Source organism: Phacochoerus africanus, chromosome 2 (assembly GCF_016906955.1).
Source record: "Phacochoerus africanus isolate WHEZ1 chromosome 2, ROS_Pafr_v1, whole genome shotgun sequence".
NCBI classification, from domain to species: domain Eukaryota; kingdom Metazoa; phylum Chordata; class Mammalia; order Artiodactyla; family Suidae; genus Phacochoerus; species Phacochoerus africanus.
Window position 1 is genome coordinate 28,644,938 of NC_062545.1, and position 20,701 is coordinate 28,665,638.

General features: G+C 38.3%; 1 protein-coding gene and 1 pseudogene across 15 annotated transcripts in view; both read left to right on the top strand.

Moving 5' to 3' along the window:
- Window positions 1-20,701, top strand: part of AHI1 (Abelson helper integration site 1) — a 190,875-nt gene that overhangs the window by 137,295 nt on the left and 32,879 nt on the right. For 8 of the 15 annotated variants that reach the window (XR_007133515.1, XM_047770131.1, XM_047770133.1 and 5 more), the window contains 2 exons: window positions 15,640-15,802; window positions 20,538-20,638. Coding sequence is in view for 8 of the 15 variants with exons in the window: in XM_047770131.1 (XP_047626087.1) it covers window positions 15,640-15,802; window positions 20,538-20,638 (264 nt within the window). In the remaining 7 variants the exon portion in view is untranslated. Of the gene's footprint in view, window positions 1-15,269; window positions 15,334-15,639; window positions 15,803-20,537; window positions 20,639-20,701 lie in introns of those variants that run through there. The other 7 variants (XR_007133516.1, XR_007133517.1, XM_047770147.1 and 4 more) reach the window with 4 other exon arrangements.
- LOC125121629 (rho-related GTP-binding protein RhoQ-like) lies at window positions 8,887-9,993 on the top strand (annotated as a pseudogene).

Genomic DNA, 20,701 nt, shown 5'->3' on the forward strand with positions numbered 1-20,701 from the left:
TTCTGACTTACTTCACTTAGTATGAGAGCCTCTGGTTCCATCCATGTTGCTGCAAATGGCATTATTTTGTTTCTTTTTTATGGCTGAGTAGTATTCCATTATGTATATATACTGCATCTTCTTAATCCATTCATCTGTCGATGGACATGTAGGTTGTTTCCATGTCTTGGCTAGTGTGAATAATGCTGCAATAAATACAGGGGTGTATGTATCTTTTTCAAGGAAAGTTTTGTCCAGATAGATGCCCAAGAGTGGGATTGCTGTGTCATATGGTAGTTCTTTATTTAGTTTTCTGAAGTATCTCCATACTTTTTCCCATAGTGGTTGTACCAGATCTAGTTGGTTTTTAGTGTGGATCAAGTCTTCTGTTTTCAGGTTGACCTGCCTAGTTCTATTCATTATAGAAAGTGGAGTATTGAAGTCTCAACAACTGTTGTTGAATTTTCTTTCACCTTTCAATTCTGTGGTTTGCCTTATGTATTTTTAGTCTGATTAAATGCATATATATTCATACTTAGTTATGATTTCCTTTTGATTGACCCTTCTATCATTTAAAAATGTCTTCATCTCTACTGACAGTTTTTGTTTTAAATCCTCCTATGACTGATAACAGAATAGCTTCTCCAGCTCTCTTTTGTTTTCTGTTTGCATGGTATATCTTTTTCATCCTTCTGTTTAGTCTAAAAATGTTCCTCTTATAGATAGCAGATAGTTTGGTCATGCCTTTTTTCCATTTTGATAATCTCTGCTTTTTTTTTTTTCTTTTTTGGAGAGCTCAATCCATCTACAATTAATTACTGAAAAGAAATTTACGTATGAAATTTGGTTTTGATTTTTTGGTTTTGGGGTTTTTTTTAGCCATACTCTCTGCATGTGGAAGTTCCTAGGCCTGGGATCCAAACCCACGCCATACCAGTGACCCAAGCTGCTGTAGTGGTAACACCAGATCCTTAACCCACTGCACCACAAGAGAACTCCTGGGTTTTTTTTTTTTCTTTTTGTATGATATATTTTTTCTCCTTTCCTCTTTCATTATTCACTTTTTTCAATTAAAATAATATTTTTAATATATCAAATGAAATCCCTTTTTTGTGTATTTACTTGAGTTGTTTTCTTAGTGGTTACCCTGATAATTACAATTAACATCTTAAAACAATTTAATCTGGGTTCATACCAATTTAATTTCAATAGTATAGATAAATTTTAATACAGTCCTTTTCCCTTCTTTCTTCTTTGTGCTGTTTTTGTCATATAAATTACATCATTATACATTGTAAGCCTACCAACATATTGCTGTAATTATTTCCTTACAAAGTTGTCTTTTATTTTTTTAAATACTTTGATTTTTTTTTCATTATAGCTGGTTTACAGTGTTCTGTCAATTGTCTACTGTACAGCATGGTGACCCAGTTACACATACAAGTATACATTTTTTTTCTCACATTATCATGCTCCATCATAGGTGACCTTAGAAAACTATACATAGAACTACCATATGACCCAGCCACCCCACTCCTGGGCATATATCTGGAAAAAACTCTGCTTGAGTGTAGCACTATTCACAATAGCCAAAATTGTCTTTTAAATCAGGTGAAGAGTTTCCAAAATGGGACATTCATACTGTCCTTGGTATTTACTTATGTAATTGCCTTTATCAGTACTCTTTATTTCTTCATATAGATTTGAGTTACTGCCAAGTGCCCTATTATTTTAGCCTAAAGAACTCTCATTAGTTTTTCTTGAAGGGGAATTCCACTAGCAACAAACTCCCTGTTATCATTTATCAGGGAATGTATTAATTTCTTCTTTTTTACAGGGTAGTTTACTAGATATTGAATAATAAGTCGAGTCTTCTTTCCACACCGAATGTTGAAAGCATCATCTCCCTAACTTCTGAACTCCCAAAGATTTCTGATGAGAAATCTATTGTTAATCTTACTGAGAATTCCTTCTATGTGATGTAATTTTTCTCTTGCTGCTTTTAAGATTCTTGGGCTTTCAGTGGTTTGGCCATGATATGTCTAGGTGTGGCTCTTTTTGAGTTTTCCTACTTGGGGTCTATGTAGGCCCTTGGATGTTCAGATTAACTTTTTAATCAAATTTGGGAAATTTTGGCCAATATTTCTTCTAATATTCTTTCTTCCTCCTTCCTCTCTCCTTCTGGGTCTCCCATTATGCATATGTTGGTACACTTGATCAGAGCCCATAAATGTCTGAGGCTTTTTTCCTTCATTCTTTTTTCTTTCTGTTCTTCAGACCAGATAATCTTAGTTATTTTAAAAGTTCACTGATTCTTTCCTCTGCCACTTCAAATCTCCTGTTGAGCCCTTCTAGTAAATGTTGTATTTTCAATTCCAGAATTTCTATGTTTTTTAGTACTTTCTGTCTTTTTATTGATATTTTCAACTTTCTGAGATAGCATTCTCATATTTTCTTTTAATTCTTTAGATATGGTCTCCTTTGGGTCTTTAAACATACATACACTGTTTTAAAATCTTTGTCTAGTAAATCTAACATCTGGGGTTTCTCAGGGACAAGTTCTACTCTTTGATTCCTACTAGTGTTAACTTTTCTGTTTCTTAACGTGTCTTGTAACTGGACATTTGAGATAATATAATGTGTCACACCTAGAAATCAGATTCTCTACCTTCATTCGTCTCTCTTTTTGTTTGTTTGTTTGTTTGTTTTCATGGGGGGTCTTTTGTTTTGTTTTTATTACCATTATTTACTATTTTTTTAGTTAGGGACGTTCCTGAAATAATTCATTAAAGTCTTTATTTTTTGTATGGTGCAACCACTGACATGTTTGCTTGTTTAGTTTAATGGTCAGCTAATGATTGGACAGAGATTTCCTTAAGTACCTGAAACCTTTTCCAAAGGGCTCTATATGTGTATCAGGACATGTTTTTAGTGCTTCAGTATGCAGTTTATAACTCTACCACAATTCTGTTTCATTTTATGCTTGCATAGACTAACAAAGTCAGCCAGAGGTGAAAAATTAGAGCCTTTTCTGGTCTTTCCTGGGCATAGACAAAGTCTTGCACATGCTCATGGCCTTCTAGATTTTTAGGAATTGATTAGTGTTTTTCACTATACCATATAAAACATATTATTTCCCAGCTGTTCCTTTTAATTTTTTGGTAGGTTCCTTATTTGCCCTAACTTATATCACTCCCTAAGTTTCCACTGATTGTTTTTTGACAAATGCCCAAAGAATACAGCTGTTCAAAGAGCTGACTCTCTGTCACATCAGATAAAGACAACCCCTGAGAATGAAGCTTTTTCAGGCTGCTGCCTAGGTCATATAGTGGTACTTCTCTGGAGATGGTAATTTATGGGCACTTTGAACCACGTCTCCCTTTCCAGTGACTGCTAACCTGATAGTTTTCCCAATTACCATAGTTGTGAGTCTATTGGTTTTTAAATCTGTCATGGAGCTGACAAGAGAGTAATGGGAATAAGGCAGGTTAAAATTCCACAAAGATGGATGTTTTTAACCAAGATTCAGGAGTTCCCGTTGTGGCTCAGCAGGTTAAGAATCCAACTAGTATCTATGAAGATGCAGGTTCGATCCCGGGCTTCACTCAGTGAGTTAAGGATCAGGTGTTGCTGCAAGCTGTGGCATAGGTCACAGATGTGGCTCAGATCTGGAGTTGCCGTGGCTGTGGTCTAGGCCATCAACTGCAGCTCTGATTTGATCCCTAACTTGGGAACTTCCATAAGCCATGGGTGCAGCCCTAAAAAGAAAAAAAAAAAAAAGAATCTGTGAGATTCAAATATTTTTCTTGAATATATCCTCTGAGTTGCAGTCCTTTGACTAATTTTCAGAGTTCTTAAAAAATTGATTTTGAGGAGTTCCCATCGTGGCGCAGTGGTTAAAGAATCCGACTAGGAACCATGAGGTTGTGGGTTCGGTCCCTGCCCTTGCTCGGTGGGTTAACGATCCGGCGTTGCCGTGAGCTGTGGTGTAGGTTGCAGACGCGGCTTGGATCCCGAGTTGCTGTGGCTCTGGCGTAGGCCGGTGGCTACAGCTCCGATTCAACCCCTAGCCTGGGAACCTCCATATGCCGCGGGAGCGGCCCAAGAAATAGCAACAACAACAACAACAAAAGACAAAAAGACAAAAAAAATTGATTTTGACAGTTTTTGACAGTTTTCTTAATTTTATGGAGGAGCCGATTTTCATTACTCTTCTGTTCCAGTAGCGCTTCCCCTCCACTCAGCTGATCTTAATCTCAAAGTTTTCTGTTTACTTCTTAAAAATTCTGTTTGCTGTTTCTATTTTGCCTTTTGAAATAATGTTTGAATGATTTTAGAGCCTCTTATTTGACTGTCTGTATCTCTGTATGTATCACAATCAGAATTATATGCTAAAGGAACATTTTCCATCAAGCTTCTTCATTATCCTTCTGTTTTTATATTCTTGTCTTCTTCCATGCTACACCAAATGCTCATGTGTGGGTATATGAGCTTTTCCTGGAATATTTGGATTAATGTTAGAATTAGAAATAGATAAGCTTCAGTATTTAAATAAGATGAACAGTTAATTATTGATGACTGACTATTGGCAACCTAAAAAGCTGCTCTCTTTCCCTTTAATTTATTACTCAAGATTCCTTTCCAAAGCCTTTCCAAATTAACTCTGCCTGTAGTCATTTTAGTAATTCCTTCCACTCTTAAATATAAACTGCAGTGATCAGATGGACACATGTTAGTATACATGTGAGCTGTCACCTTGGCCTAATTTCAGTTTACTATGCAACTTCCTAGTTTGATGGTCTCAGCAACTTGTGACTGAGAAGCCAATATGAGAAAAGTATCATCTTTGGGTATCTTCTGTAATAGAAATACCAAGTCTTAAACATCCTTTTTTTGGTGCAATCTTAGCAAAATTCATAAGCAGTGAACCAAGCAGACATATTTACTTGGTTCCATAAAAGTTTCTAACTTCAGCTTAAATGTGTAGGCTTAGTAATTAAGAGCATAGATTTAGGAGAAAAGCAAACTTGCTAACATCTAGAACCTGCCAAACTGTGATTTAGACAAATAATAATTCCTTCATATATATATATGTGAGTGTGTGTGTGTGTGTAGTGTAAATGCTTGTTTATTAGCACATGGCTGATAAATACCAAGCATTAAATAAGTAGTAGATACATATATTTCTAGATACATCCAGAAAGATATACAGACATTTCTCTGATATGTATATTGATGCTGAGAAAAAAATAAACAGATTTATGTACTTGTTTTAGAACTAGCGAATTAAACTTTGGGTTTTTAAGTATATAATATTTGAAACTGAATTTTACTTCATTGTATCTTTTTTTTTTTTGTCTTTTTGCCTTTTCTAGGGCTGCTCCCCCGCGGCACGTGGAGGTTCCCAGGCTAGGGGTCTAATCGGAGTTGTAGCCGCCGGCCTACACCAGAGCCACAGCAACACGGGATCTGAGCCGTGTCTGTGACCTACACCACAGCTCACAGCAACGCCGAATCCTTAACCCACTAAGCAAGGCCAGGGATCAAACCCACAACCTCATGGTTCCTAGTTGGATTCGTTAACCACTGAGCCATGATGGTAACTCCTACTTCATTGTATCTTAAGCATCTTCAGATCAAGAACTTTATGCTGCATTTCTTTATATTTCCCATCCTGTGTACAATTACAAATATATATATTACAGGGTGTTCCCATTATGGCTTAGTAGGTTAAGAACCCAACATCATGTCTATGAGGATGCAGGTTCAATCCTTGGCCTCTCTCATTGGGTTAAGGATCCGGCATTGCCACAAGCTGCAGCATAGGTCGCGGATGTGGCTCAGATCTGGTGTTGCTGTGGCTGTGGTATAGGCTGGTAGCTGCAGCTCTAATTCATCGTCTAGCCCGGGAACTCCTGCATGCCATGGGTGCAGCTATAGGGGGGAAAAAAAATCTGTTTATTATATATTACTAATCAGTTCATCTTTTTAGAAATAGACTTATAAACTTAATGAAGTCTGTTAATAAATTTAACAAATGCCCTTAGGAGTGCTCTTAAGTAGTTCTCAGAAATTTCTGTACAGCTTGTCTTAAAATACCAAGTACTACATCTCTTTGCACTTACAGCTGGTGCCTAGGAAATCCTGAAGATGCCATTAAGCACTAAAAAGATTTGACTTCATTCTCAAAAAGACTTGTCTCCAGACCTTATGTTATTTTTTAAGTGATGGGTCTCTTATCTCTATTATGTGTTTTTAAGCATGAAGAAATACACCCATACCTTTCTCTAAAAAAGAAATGGAAATTGTAGCTCATACAGACATTTTTGAGTTCTGTACATGCCTGTTCAATATTAGAATAGGCTTTTCCAAAATAATTTTGCAATAATACAAGTCTGTTTGAAGACCCTTTTCCAACTTATTTATCTATGTTTATTTTTTGTTTTTTATTTATATATTCATGTGTTTATATTCTTAAACCACTAATTTTTATTTTACTATTTATAAAATAAAAATTCATGTGTTTACTGTTTTTAAAAAATGTTTTACTACCTCTCACAACAATGTGGCAATGGAAAGGAACTATCAGAAAAGTAGCATCTACAGGAAAACAAAAACAAGTTATAAATGCAGCAGGTTGAAAATTATATAGGTTGTATATAATCTCTATAAGTCACTGCTTTTAACTATGAAGTATAAAATTATACTATTATACTACAGTTAAATTATACTACATCTACTAAACTGTATGAACTGTGAATAATATGTTTTTTGCAAATACTTGAATTTATTTTTGTTTGAAAATATTGTCTTCATCTAGTTTTTTTAACTGATTTTATATTTATTTATAGCTCATGGTATATTAAAATAATTTAAAGAAAGTTATTATGCTTTTCTGAAGTAATTCATAAATTTATTATTTTAATATTCAGTATCATCATGCACCCTAATGTTTCTTATTGGCAGCTTAAAAGTAGAGAAACAGCACAGTACCTTGTACAAATATTAAAGGTATCCTTTTTTTGAGAAGGGCCACCAGAACAGAAACAATGAAACAGCTAATAAAATGGGATCTCCCTAGAGCAGGAATTGTTCACTGCTTTCTCCCCAGTCAGTAAAAGTAGCTCAGGCACCAGTATGTGTCTAATACTTATTGCTGGATGAACAGATATAATCTTTCAATTTTGCTTGCTTTTCTATTTTAAAAATTTCACTAATCCTTGTAGGTAAACCTAAGAAATGTTTACTATGACTCCTAGTTGCAGTTTGAGCATGAGCTTTTTGGAAAAAAATGATGAAGTAGATGTTAAATTACTCAAATCTGGAGCTAGTCAGCATTTTGGTGAGCCAAGGGAAACTAAGAAAGATAAGTAAAACTAATAGGAAAGGAGGAACAGGTTTCCTTTTTTAAGTTTTGCCAGTAACAAATTGTTATAAGATTTTGGTTTTCTGTTTTAAATTAGGTTTCTCATCCATGCAGTTGCACACTTGAAATGTACAGAAAATAAATGTACATGTTGCCTAAAGTAAGTCATTGAAATAAAGTTAACTAAACCTTAAGCACATCAGAATCACCTGGCAGGCTTGTTAAAACAGATTACTAGGGCTCAACCCCAGAATATATGGTTTCATTTGGTCTGGAATAAGGCCCTAGAATTTGCATTTCTAACCAGTTTCCAGGTAATGTTGCCACTGATGATCTCGAGACCACACTTTGAGCACCCTAATCTAAACCAATGATTCATAATCCTCCTTTTGCTATCCCTCTCAAGGAAAGAAAAAAAAAATTACGCTATTATTTCTTTACTAACAAAAAAAATCTGTAGTCCAGACTATAAGGGTCTGCATTCTCTTGTTTTGTTTTGTTTTGTTTTTTAGGCTATAACCAGTAACAAAGATATATTTTAGAGCCTTTTTCAATGAAGCACTAATGATTCAGAATAACCAAGTTATGTGACTTGTGCTTTCCAGTAAGAAGGGGTTTAATTGATAGCAATCATCATATAAAATGAGTAGCTTTATTTGTGAAATCCAAAAGTTAAATCAGTCCTCTTTGTCAAAGAAGAAAGAAGTATTTCCAAATGGTGAATTCCAGAGACGTGCCTTATCACCACTATTCTTTAATTATTACTAGGAGGCTTTTCCTGTGTGGTGTTGTAACAAACAAGCTTTTCTAATTCATGTATGATCACAAATAATATAGTCTCACTATCACCCAACAAATTAGTATTTTGAATTTACTTTTAAAATCTGTGGATGCTATTCTTTTGGAGTAGTTATTCGAATATCCGATATGATAGAATTTTAAAACTGGCAAGTATACCGCCTAGCCTCTGGTCCAAACCTCTTAGTTTACAGACATCCAATTTGAGTGTTTTGTGATGTATTTTAGCCTCCAAGGCTCAGAAAGGACTGGAAACTCACTGTCTTGATTCCTACTTGGGTATTCCTCTCATTATCCTTAGTAGTTACTTTACCAGAAAGTATTTGGAATTAAGTGTTTTCAAATATTTGCTTGATGATGTGTTTAGGTTCACATGTACTAGCATTATATAACAGGGTAGGAACGGTTAGGAACAGAGAAAATAAACTGTAATTACTTACTTTATCTCTATTTTCTTAATCTATTGTTACCCAGATAAGATCAGTTAAAAATAACAGGACTTTGATTTCTTTTTTATGTATATCTTTAGAGTTGTCTTACTTAGTGTTCATGGAAATAATCATAAGAGATTGTATTTCTACCACATGATGCTAGAAATAAGGTTATAGGTTTTTTCATTCTTTCCATGAAATGAAATGTAGTCCCAATGTCACTCTTAGTAAAGGAGTCATTTGAATGTTTAATAATGTGCTTTTATACAATTCAGGATTTACTGTTAAATTTGATTTTCTACTAACTTTTTAAATCTGCTCTTTTTTTTATTCTAAAGACCAAATATTCCTTGACATAACTGAAAAGTGAGACTTTCTTGAAATTTATTTTATTTTACTTGATAAATAATTACAAGGGGGCAGCAGGCAGGCTTAGCCAATGGGGAGACTGGCAGAGGTGGGGAGACCATGTCTAGAGGCTGGCCAGCCACAGCATAGCTCATGGGTCAGCATAGTGATGCTTGGGTGGGTGGTGGTTGCAGCTGGGCAGTGGGCAGGCATGCCTACCCATGGCTATGCCCCCAACACCTTCCTGGAGGATTTCGTGCCTGTCATCTTCAGCTATTACATGGTCAGTGTCACCATAGGGCATAACTAGTACCTCCTGGTTCTCTATGACGTGGCTAAAGAGGAAGATAACGAGCAGACAAGAAGACTGTGATCATCTGAGGCTTTTATCTTATCCAGTGATTGATGTCCTCTTCCATGTTTCTCTGTGGAAAATCTAGCCTCATTTCAAAATGTGAAAGAGGAGTAGGTACCAGAACTTAAGAAATACACATGAAATATACCCTTCATATTAATAGGAACTCAGATTCATCTCTGAGGTGACCCCAAACCATAGCAAGACTGAAAGATACGAAAGGAGAAGCTATGTGTCTAGAAACAAGGATGGAAACTAGCAAACGAAATGGGAGCATGCTGCCAGGTGGAATGTTCAACTGTAACCCATCAGGGATTGAGGTGTTTGGTGAGGTTATCATAGCTATTTTAACTCCAAAGAAACATACAGTTTAAAAAAAAAAAAAGGATCGGGATGTATATAAAGTGTTGTTTGAGTACGTGAGAATCATCTCCAGTGACTGAGAAAATGGCTCATTTCTTTCAGAAAGCACATGAGTTGCTACATCTATACCCCCATCTCTTATAAATAACAAAGCATTTTAAAAGTTGAGATTTTTTTAAAAACCTTATCCTCAATATTCTATAAAAGTCACTAAGAAAGTTTCCCTATAGATGAGTTCATGAAGCTATCTATAGAATGAACCTACCTGCAGAAAAGAAACAAACTTATGACATGGAGAACAGACTGTGGTTGCCAAGGGGGAGAGGGCTTGCGGGATGGATTGGGAGCTTGGGGCTTGTAGATGCAAACTATCGCATTTGCAGTGGATAAGCAATGAGATCCTGCTGTATAGCACAGGGGCCTATATCTAATCACTTGTGATGGAACATGATGGAGGATAATGTGAGAAAAATAATGTGTGTATGTGTGTATATATATATATATGTATATATGTATGTATGTATAACTGGGTCACTTTGCTGTACAGCAGAAATTGACAGAACATTGCAAATCAACTGTAATAAAATTAAAAAAAAAAAAAGAATGTTTCCCTAAAGGTCCAAGAAGCAGTAAACACATCTGAAGCTACAATCTACTATGAATATTTTATTTCGACTAAAAGATACAATCTCTCAGGGGTTTCATGGTTTAAAAAGTGACAATCACATCATGTTGTAACTGTGTGAAAACCAGTGCTATAAATGAAACTACCTGGCTTAGACCGTTGTCATTCCTGCTTAGTCTTTATGGAATCTGCACAAAGAAGTATCTTCTCCCTTTGCTCCTATTAAGTGTTCTTATATGTAAGTTGCCTTCTATTTTAGTATATTCTGAGTAGTGAAATAACAAAGCCAACTATGTAGTCAAAAGTCATTCCAAGTATACAAGAGATAGGCCATACTAGAGGGGAACATGTGTAGGATCAAAAAAGAACAGCAGTTTTGTTGTCACTTGAGCAGAAGTATAACCTAAATATTTCTGTATTAAAGTTTGATGTTCTTTCTTTAAGAATCCCCAAAAGTGTAATAGTCATAACTGCATTTATCATGAAGATTAAAAATGTACACATTTTAATGTACACTAAATACTGTGACAAGGCTTCCATCAAAAAAATAATTACTAAGATGTTATTTTTGTTTCATTTTATGTTAATTGACAATAATCCTGCCAATAACCATAAGAAATGCTCTTAATAAGTCTTTAGCTGAGTATTGATGTGTACCCTCATGAGATAAAACTCCATCAGGAAAGAACCATTAGAAATTAGTAGGCTGCCCATCAGAATGGGAATAATTAACAGTCCTGACAGCCAGAATGGAAAAACCTCCTAATATGTGGGGCATTGGGTAGAATTATCAGGAGACTTCCCCCTTGGTAGGGGAGTTTACTAAGTCCTAGAGTAAAGTCTTCCTGAATCTGCCCAAACAAAACTTAAAAGAAAACCTGGAAAGAGTCAAACTGATCTCAAGTAACTACTTGCCAGAAAAAGGTCCAATGCTCTTTAAAGGAATATAAGAAAATCCAGCACTCACCAAAGTAAACTTCATGTGTATTAATTTTCTAAGGCTCTTCTAACAAACTACCTCAAACTTGGTGTGGCTTAAAACAAAGTAATTTATTCTTTGACTGTTCTGGAGGCCAGAATTCTGAAATCAAGTTAAGCAAGTAGAAAGCAGAGGGAAGGGGGTGGGATCCAGATGCTCCATTGGCTGCAGGCCAGCACAGAGAAGTTCCCCAACAATTATGGACCTAGCAGAAGCAGTTTTGAAGGAGAAAGGACTCAAGTGTATGATGTATTCAACATAACTTAGCTTGTGAATGACTTGAGGCCATTATGAATATTGATTTTTAGATTGCATCACAGGTAACATTGCATGGAACTTTGCTGCTGAGCAATACTAGTTAAGGTTCCTTCAGTATAGTGGTTTCAGGAACCACTGAGAATTCTTCAGAGTCAACTGCAACAATGAAAAATCTCTCAGAAGACAATGCAAAGAGGAATTCACTTAAATGTCTTGTAACGGCCTGGCAGACTGCTTAAACCAAGAAATAGTGTCTAGCAAGCACTACTATGAAGACCGCAAAATGTGTTAAAAAAAAAGCAAAACTTGCCACTCCCTCCATAAATGATTGTGCCCAAGCAACTCAGCAGCTTTGAGAAAGGGAAGGAACTCTTGTTTTCAAATATGTAAATAGTGGTCAAAATGTGACCAAGAGGATTTTGTGGAACATTTCATTGCCTAGGTCTCTCGTTACCAACATGGGCACATAAACCCATGTTTTTAAACTTCTGTCTGAAAAGATTAATGAAAGATTTCATAACCACCCTGTCAGCTCAACATTTGGATCATATTGCTGAAGATATTCTTTCATACCTTCACACCAGACCACCGTGTGCAAGGAATGGTATGTCATAGAAGATCCTTCTCAAGAAAATGGTCAAAACAGATCTTCTGCAACAAGACCTACCAGAATAAGGCAAAAATAAAAATGGTATTAATTCAAAACAAACTTCTGCACGGGATTGTGTCTTCCAGTCTTTTGGGAATAACAGCTTCCAATGGAGCTTTACTTTATCCTAAAGCAGTGAGATGACAGTAAAATCCAGTTGGAGATGGGGAGGATATGACTTGTCCAGAATCCACTGCTAAGTTAAAACATGCAAAGTTTACTGTGATGCTCAGAAGAATAAGTGGTCTTCACTTGAGAAGAGGAGAACATATTGATGAAAACCTGCGCTAAGAAAGTTCCCATTGTAGCTCAGCAGTAACAAACCCAACAAGTATCCATGAGGATGTGGGTGCGATCCCTGGCCTCACTCAGTGGGTTAAGCATCCAGCATTGGTGTGAGCTGTGGTGTAGGTCGAAGACACGGCTTGGATCCTCCTGTTGCTGTGGATATGATGTAGGCCAGTAGCTGTAGCTCCGATTCATCCCCTAGCCTGGGAACTTCATATGCTACACACGTGGCCCTAAACACATACACACACACTGGAATAAGCGCAGATTCTCATGAGCCACATGGCTTTTGTCATGTGCCTTCAGTAACTTGACTGCCAACACGTGGGCTGTTGGCATATGAAACACACTGACTCGTGTAGTAATTTTGCACCTAAATGTCAGTAATGGTATGATGGTGACAAAGCAAGACTGCTTTGGGGGTATAGTCTTCCCAACCATCACCCTCCTTTGGATGGTAGCTGTGGAATTTGGTGACAAGGACATTGCTTCTGTGTCAGGAGATAGCCTTGTAAGAGTGTGGAGCACAGTACTGTGAGCTGGGAAGGACCTAACACGGATGCACGCGAGGCATTGCCCACTTGCAATGCCAGTAAGAGACTGGTAACATGCGATTCATCTGACCATCAGGTTGTGGGACTGCCAGGGCTGCTATAACAAAATATCATTAACTGGGTGGCTGAAACAACAGAAGTCCCTTTTGCTTTGTGCACGTGTGCTCCTGGTATCTCTTCCCTTTTTATCAGGACACTAGGAAGAAGAAGAGCAGGAACAAAGCCCCACTCAGTTTCTGGGACTTGGTGTCAGGTGTCGTGAAAGGAGCACAGTGGGCCTACAGGTGACCAAGGGGAGTTGGTCTTCTCAGCACAGCCACCTGTTCAAGTTACTGCCCAAAAATGTGTCTTATTGTCCATGAGTGATTAGGATCTCCTGTCCTTCCTGCTTTCCTTTTTGATTCTTCTTTCCCATATTTGATCCAGGACAAATGATCCGAGACAAAGATGGTCTATAACTCAATCACTTCTTCATACGGCAGAAATTATCACATTATAAATCAATATAACCTTAATTTAAAAAAAAAAAAAAAAGCTAGCCTATAGGAGTTCCCATTGTGTCTCAGTGATAATGAACCCGACTAGAAGTCATGAGAACGCGGGGATCGATCCCTGGTCTTACTCAGTGGATTAAGGATCCAATGTCGCCATGAGCGGTGGTGTAGGTTGCAGACTCAGCTCAAATCTGGCATTGCTGTGGCTGTGGTGTAAGCCAGCAGCTGCAGCTCCAATTGGACCCCAGCCTGGAAACCTCCATATGCCATGGGTGCGGCCTTGTAAAAAAAAAAAAATACAAGTTTAAGTCTTGATTCTACCACTTTCTAGTTTAGGCACATTACTAAATTTCTCCATATATCAAATTCCTCATTTATAAAATGGAAGTAAGAATTTATGCCTCCACAGGATTGTCGTAAAGATTAAGATAACTCACATAAGCAACTAGCAAGAGACCCAGAACATGACAGGCACTCAGAACATTTTAATTAGCCTTCCTCTCCTGTGATATTACCACTCAGGAGAATTCAGAAGAAGTTCGAAGAAGAAAAAATAGAGGGGAAAGTTAAAAATTCCACTTTTTACGCAAGGGAATTGGCATCAATATACCGAGAGTGATAAAAGATTTGTGAAGGTTAAATAACATCCCACATCGCATATTGTAAACTAGGGACTGTGCTAAGCAGTTCAGTAGTAATTGTATTTTTACCATTTCAGTTGAATTGTCATTACTGCCCTTGTATTGTATAGTGACAGCAGTTAATTCCAGTTGTCCATTAAAATCTCCTGGTTAATGTGTTGTTAATACATGTTTGGAATTAATTTAAAGGTACCACAAAGAGTTTTGTGAGCTGTTAAGGAATTCTCGCTTCCCACCTTCTGGGTCTGGGCCTTTCAGTGTAGCTGGTCTGGTGCCTCCTTACTCCTGAGGCCTCAGCTTCACTTGCCCTTCTCTTGAGCTTCTTACTTCTAATGCCAGGCTCCCACCATACTGAACTATTTGCAGTTTCTTTTCCCTGGACTCTTCGTACATGGGGTGCAGTCAGCCTGAGACACTGTTTGCATCTCTTCAGCTGGCTATTTCCTGACTATCCTTCATTCTCTTGCAAAGCCTAAGCGAGGTTCTCCTTCTAGAAATTATCCTATTTATCACTGTATAGTCAGCCCCTGGCTCTGTACCAGACATATTAGAATTTCAGGAAATACTTGTTAAGTGAATGCATCAGTACTCATCCTAAAGGCAGAGGAATATAATGATAATTTTCCATTACATATGTAGTTTGTAACCTATAAATTTTCAAATCCCATTTCCATAGTGAAAAAAGTAGTAGTTTCTTCATCAGTGTGTAAAGTGGGACATAACGTGTCCTACTTTATACACTGCATCACCTCTAAAATGGGTTGAGGTCTGCCTCCTTTTTGTAACTGCTGTAAGGAATTTGTAAGTACCTGTGCAGCCATTCATTTTGTATTTGGGTTTTAAAAAGAAAAAAATAAAGTGACTACTATAACAAAGCAGAGAAAGAGGATTCTCATAGAAAGGCATTTCCTCTTAAAGTTGTATCTAGTAAAAATAAGTTTATAAAGGTATTTTTAGAGATAGCAGATTTAGACTGTTGATATAAACTACCAAAAACCTGTGTTTGTGTAGAAATACATCTCAAAAAGAGACATTAACAGTAGACCCAGGGGATCACCATAAAATTAGGTAATCAGGTTGTTCCATTGAATTTTTTCTTTTTTGTAAAATTGTTGACATTCTGAAGAATTTTTTTTTTCAGATGCGTCTTCTTAGCACAGGGAATTCGACCCAGAGGTGGTATGAACCAACTCTAAGAATGATGTGTGAGCTGCTTTTTTTATTTGCTTCACAAGTAATTTACTTTAGAAAAAAATTAACATCTGCTATTTTGAAGCTAATCTTAGTGTATTGAATGCTCTTAACCATTTCTCAATCCCACAGTCTTTTATCTTGCTTCTCCTGCTGTGTTCCCACCCCCGCTGATCCCATTAGCAAACCTTGAGACAGCCTCAGACTCACCAAAGTACTGCTTTGGTTTCAGCTGCTCTTCTGCAAGAGGAAGTGAATGTTGGGGGTTTTCTCTGTGGTACAGTTGTGATAAAGCTGTGGTGGTCTTATCTCTCTCTTAGGTAGTGGCGCTTTATGACTACACAGCGAATCGATCAGATGAACTAACCATCCATCGCGGAGACATTATCCGAGTGTTTTTCAAAGATAATGAAGACTGGTGGTATGGCAGCGTAGGAAAGGGACAGGAAGGTTATTTTCCAGCTAATCATGTGGCTAGTGAAAGTAAGTTTCATGCTCCCTTCCTGGTTTACTAATATGGTATAACTGATAGCCCAAGATTTTATCATTTGCTACCCTTGAACCTACTGTCTTGTAACTTTTGCATATGTTTACCAATGGGTATTGCCCCTCATTCTCCTGATGCAACAAAATGAAAAGGAGGGGCATTAATATGCTCAAGAGCTTTTACATTGTGAAATGGAATATTTGCTTCATAGACTTCCACCCCTGGGGCCTGCCTATCTAGCAACCACCTTCCTTCAGCCCCTTGTCATTGTCCCTGCCATCTGCTGCACACTCACTCACTCACTCACGTCACCTCTCCCACCACATGGACTTCTCTCCCTTGACAGGCACCCAGAGAACCTCTAGTTCCCCAGCTCCCATTCTTTTTACTTCCCTCATATCCGCAGGCCTTGCTGATATCTGTTCAAACAAAACTGCAGTAGCTTACTCCGTTCTCAAGGAAACTAAAGCCCTCATTTGTGGATGGAAAAAAAAAAAAAAATGACCTGGAGAAGAAATTCTAAATCTGAGTTTCTGAAAGCTGTAGATTGGCTACCAGGCCTTGAAGGAGAAGTAGAACTAACACAGAGGGCTTAGAAACAAGAGCGTTTAAAGACTGAAGAAAGGGGAGGACGGGAGCAGTGCCTCTTCAGAAGAACGCTTTCCATCAGCAGCTCCTCAGGGTGTAGTGGGAAAAGCACGCTTTCCAGGGCTCAGGAGAACTGCCTGCTAATCCCAGCCTGACAGCTGACACTGACATGCCTGTTTCCTCCTGTAGAGCGAAGAAGTTGAGCTCCATCATCTCTAAGCTGTCTTCCAAAAACACTGAAATCATACAGCTCTGATTTAAAATGTCATAGAGGCATCCTTGAGAAAACACTCTGTGTTTTGAATAGCTATGGTTAAGACTTTTTCTGCAGAGTAATTGTTATAAATAATAGTTGGTCTTCAGGCTGGTCTCTGAAGCCCCATTTAACCCAAACTATGGTTGAACAAACATAGCATTGATTTCTAAGCGAAGTTCTGAATTTTGAGGGGAAAAGAGATGAGGGAAAGGAGGAGGAATTTCTGCCATGAATTCTGGGTGCTGGGCTGGGCCTTCATAAAATCATTTCTTTTGGGCCCCCTTCTGCTATGGGGTCTGCATCCGGGCCTTCGCTTTCTCCTTGGGAGCCCTAAGTCTCATTGCCTCCCCTTTCCTTAGCTTGTCTCCCACTTTCAGGAGACACCTCCTCTCCAAAGTGTGACCTAGTAGTTCCCTCTCTCATAACAAAATTCTCTCTCTCTCTCTTTTTTTTTTGTCTTTTTGCCTTTTCCTGGGGCTGCTCCCACGGCATATGGAGGTTCCCAGACTAGGGGTCAAATCGGAGCTGTAGCTGCCAGCCTACGCCAGAGCCACAGCAATGCAGGATCAAAGCCGCTTTTGCAGCCTACGCCACAGCTCACGGCAATGCCAGATCCTTAACCCACTGAGCAAGGCCAGGGATCGAACCCACAACCTCATGGTTCCTAGTCAGATTCGTTAACCACTGAGCCACAACGGGAACTCTTCATTACAAAATTCTTAATATCCTCTGTGCCACGGCGTTAATTCTTCTCTGATTAGTAAATGACTCTTTGCTCCTAAACTCTGAGGTATATTTTTATGTTCAAAGGAGGATGCACAATGGAGAAAATGTAAGGCAGCGTGGTAGGAGGAATTTCCGGGACAGGTTAATCCACAGTCATCTCCCATCAACCCCATGCCTCTAATTTCTAGGTCGTCTCAGAAATCCAAGCTGGTCCCTTCTCCTTCCCAGTGACAGCTTCCCTCAGGATCAACAGCTGGAGTTCTGCAGGAGTAGCATCTGTTCTTAAATCATGAGCTGCTCTACAGTCTTGGTCACTCTGGAGTAGATCTCTCATTTTAACTAGATACTACAATCCATTGTTTCTTCCAGATACAAGTGGAAGCATTTAAAATGTCTTTTCACTTGACGGTGTAAAAGGATCGTGCATTTCCAGGCAGGATGGTATTAGGTGTAAACTTTACAATCAAGTTAACTTGTTTGCGGAAACAACCTCTTAGACTTGCAAATATTGAGAGGCTATTGATATTTGATCCACAGGAGATTAAAGATTCAATAAAATTTGGTTTTCTTCCATAATAACCAGTGTGCAACTTCTGAAGCATGCTACAGTGAGGAGGGTTGCTGACTACACACAGAAATCAATTCCATGTCTCAGGGAGTGGCCATCCTTTAATGGCCACAGTTCTTTATTATATCCCAGAATAATTGAGGTTTTCTTCTGGCATCAGTCAACTGCCTGTTGAAAACGCCTTATAAAGGCTAAAACAAACCAAAAAACTTTCAGAAAAGCTGAGAATGACTGAATTCTCACTTCATCAGAGGTTATTTTCCTTTCTTTTTACCCTTTTTACCTGAATTTAACAAAAACTCACCTGCCCAGTTTTGACATTAGAGGAAAAATGACTGTCAGCAGCATATTCCATTCTAAAAATAGTAGGAGAAATTGTCCTTTATCTTTATCTAAAGCCAGAAATTCAAAGCAAATGATCCAAGGGAGTGTGTGTGTGTGTGTGTGTGTGTGTGTGTGTGTGAACGTACATACATAATCTCTATCAACCGTTCAATTGAGAGCCATGTCCTTTAAGAAAATGACACAGTAGAAGATATTGGTACCCTTTTATCACAAAGGATATTCTCTTAGTATCTTAAGCCACTGGGGGAGGGAAAAAACAAAAAACCTTGTTCAGCTTCCCTTAATCACATGTAACATCCTTTCTAATAAAAAATAAAGAAACCCAATAATAACATTAACCCATATACAAAGCCCATTAATATCTCATAATTTTAGAATTTTCGTCAGGTGCGTTTTAGCACTTTCTCTCAATTTAGGGTTACCCAAGTCATTTAATCAAAACAGATTTCCTCTTTAACCCCTCAAAATTTTCACATAACTTTTGTATTCAATGCCATGTGTAGATTAGCTTATAAGAATTTTAGATCCAGCATTGAGTAGATTCTGTGTTCCATATCATCCCAGCCCCATGCTTATTTATTTCATACCATCTTCACTTTGTCCTTTATCTGTACCTCCACCTGGCAAACCTACCTATTTTTCAGGCTAGCTTACCTCCTTCTTCTTCCTTTGAGCATTTCCCATCCCCCACGTCAGAACTTGCCTTTGTTATTATCTCTCTTTAGAATAATATCACATTCTTTTACATTCTATTTTATATTATAGTTAATTTGTGGACATGTCTGTCTCTGACCAGATTGTAAGCTCCTTGAGAGCAAAGACTGTCTTTGGTCACCTTTGTATCTCCTCCAGTAGTACCTGGCTGATAACCTTACATATAGCAGGTTCTTGGTAAATGGGTATTAAGGTAAAATGAAATAGGAGTTCCCGCTGTGGTGCAGTGGGATGAGAGTCTGACTGCAGCAGCTTGGTTGCTGCAGAGGCACAGGTTTGCTCCCCAGCCCAGCACAGTGAGTTAAAAGATCCAGTGTTGCCGCAGCTGCAGCTTGGATTGAGTCCCTGGTCCAAGAACTTCCATATATGCCTAGGGTACAGCCATTAAAAAATAAATAAATAAATAAAATGCAATAAACATCTTCATGACACTTACATAGTAAGTGAAAATAACACTTTCCACATTTCTGAAATCCTGCTCATCAAAAATTGCCAATTGTAAATTATGTTCTTTCGATAACAAATATGTAAGACTAGGAGTTCCCATCATGGCGCAGCAGAAACGAATCCAACTAGGAACATAAGGTTGCAGGTTCGATCCCTGGCCTCATTCAGTGGGTTAGGGATCTGGCGTTGCCGTGAGCTGTGGTATAGGTCGCAGATGCGGCTTGGATCTGGCATTGCTGTGGCTCTGGCATAGGCTGGCAGTTGTGGCTCCAATTCAACCCCTAGCCTGGGAACCTCCATATGCAGAGGGTGCGGCCCTTAAAAAAAAAAAAGACAAACAAACAAAAAACAAGTATGTAAGTCTATAAATTGCCTTAACAATAAGAGCTGGGTAACTTGTTGTTACACCAAGGAAGTAAATATCAAGGTCTTTAGTTCCAGATTTTGAAACCAAGATTTATGGTCACCAGAGGGGAAATGTTGGGGGTGGGGGGATAAATTAAGGGGTTGGGATTGACATATACACACTACTACATATGAAATTGATAGATAACAAGGACCTACTGTATAGCATAGGGAAATCTCCTCAAAACTGTATAGTAACCTATATGGGAAAAGAATTTGAAAAGAAACAGATATATGTATAACTGACTGACTTTGCTGTACACCTGAAACTAACATAACTTTTTTTTTTTTTGTCTTTTTGCTATTTCTTGGGCCGCTCCTGCAGCATATGGAGGTTCCCAGGCTAGAGGTCAAATCGAAGCTGTAGCCACCGGCCTACGCCAGAGCCACAGCCATGTGGGATCCGAGCCGCGTCTGCAGCCTACACCACAGCTCACGGCAACGCCGGATTGTTAACCCACTGAGCAAGGGCAGGGACCGAACCCGCAACCTCATGGTTCCTCATCAGATTCGTTAACCACTGCGCCACGACGGGAACTCCAACTTTCTAAGTCAATTATACTCCAATAAAAGTTACTTTTTAAAATGTCTTTAGTTCCATATCTGCCCCCCTGCATTGTTGTTTTGCCCCAAGGAACAGTGCTCCTCAATTTGATTTCTTGAATTCTTTGTTCAATTCCAGCTCTCTATCATGAACTGCCTCCGGAGGTAAAGGAGCGATCCCCTCCTTTAACCCCTAAGGAAAAAGCCAAAATGGAAAAAGCCTTTTCAGCTTCTCAAAAGGTAAATGTTTTCAAGAATATGTATTATATGTCGTCTGATTTTCACGCTCTCGGGATGAAGTAT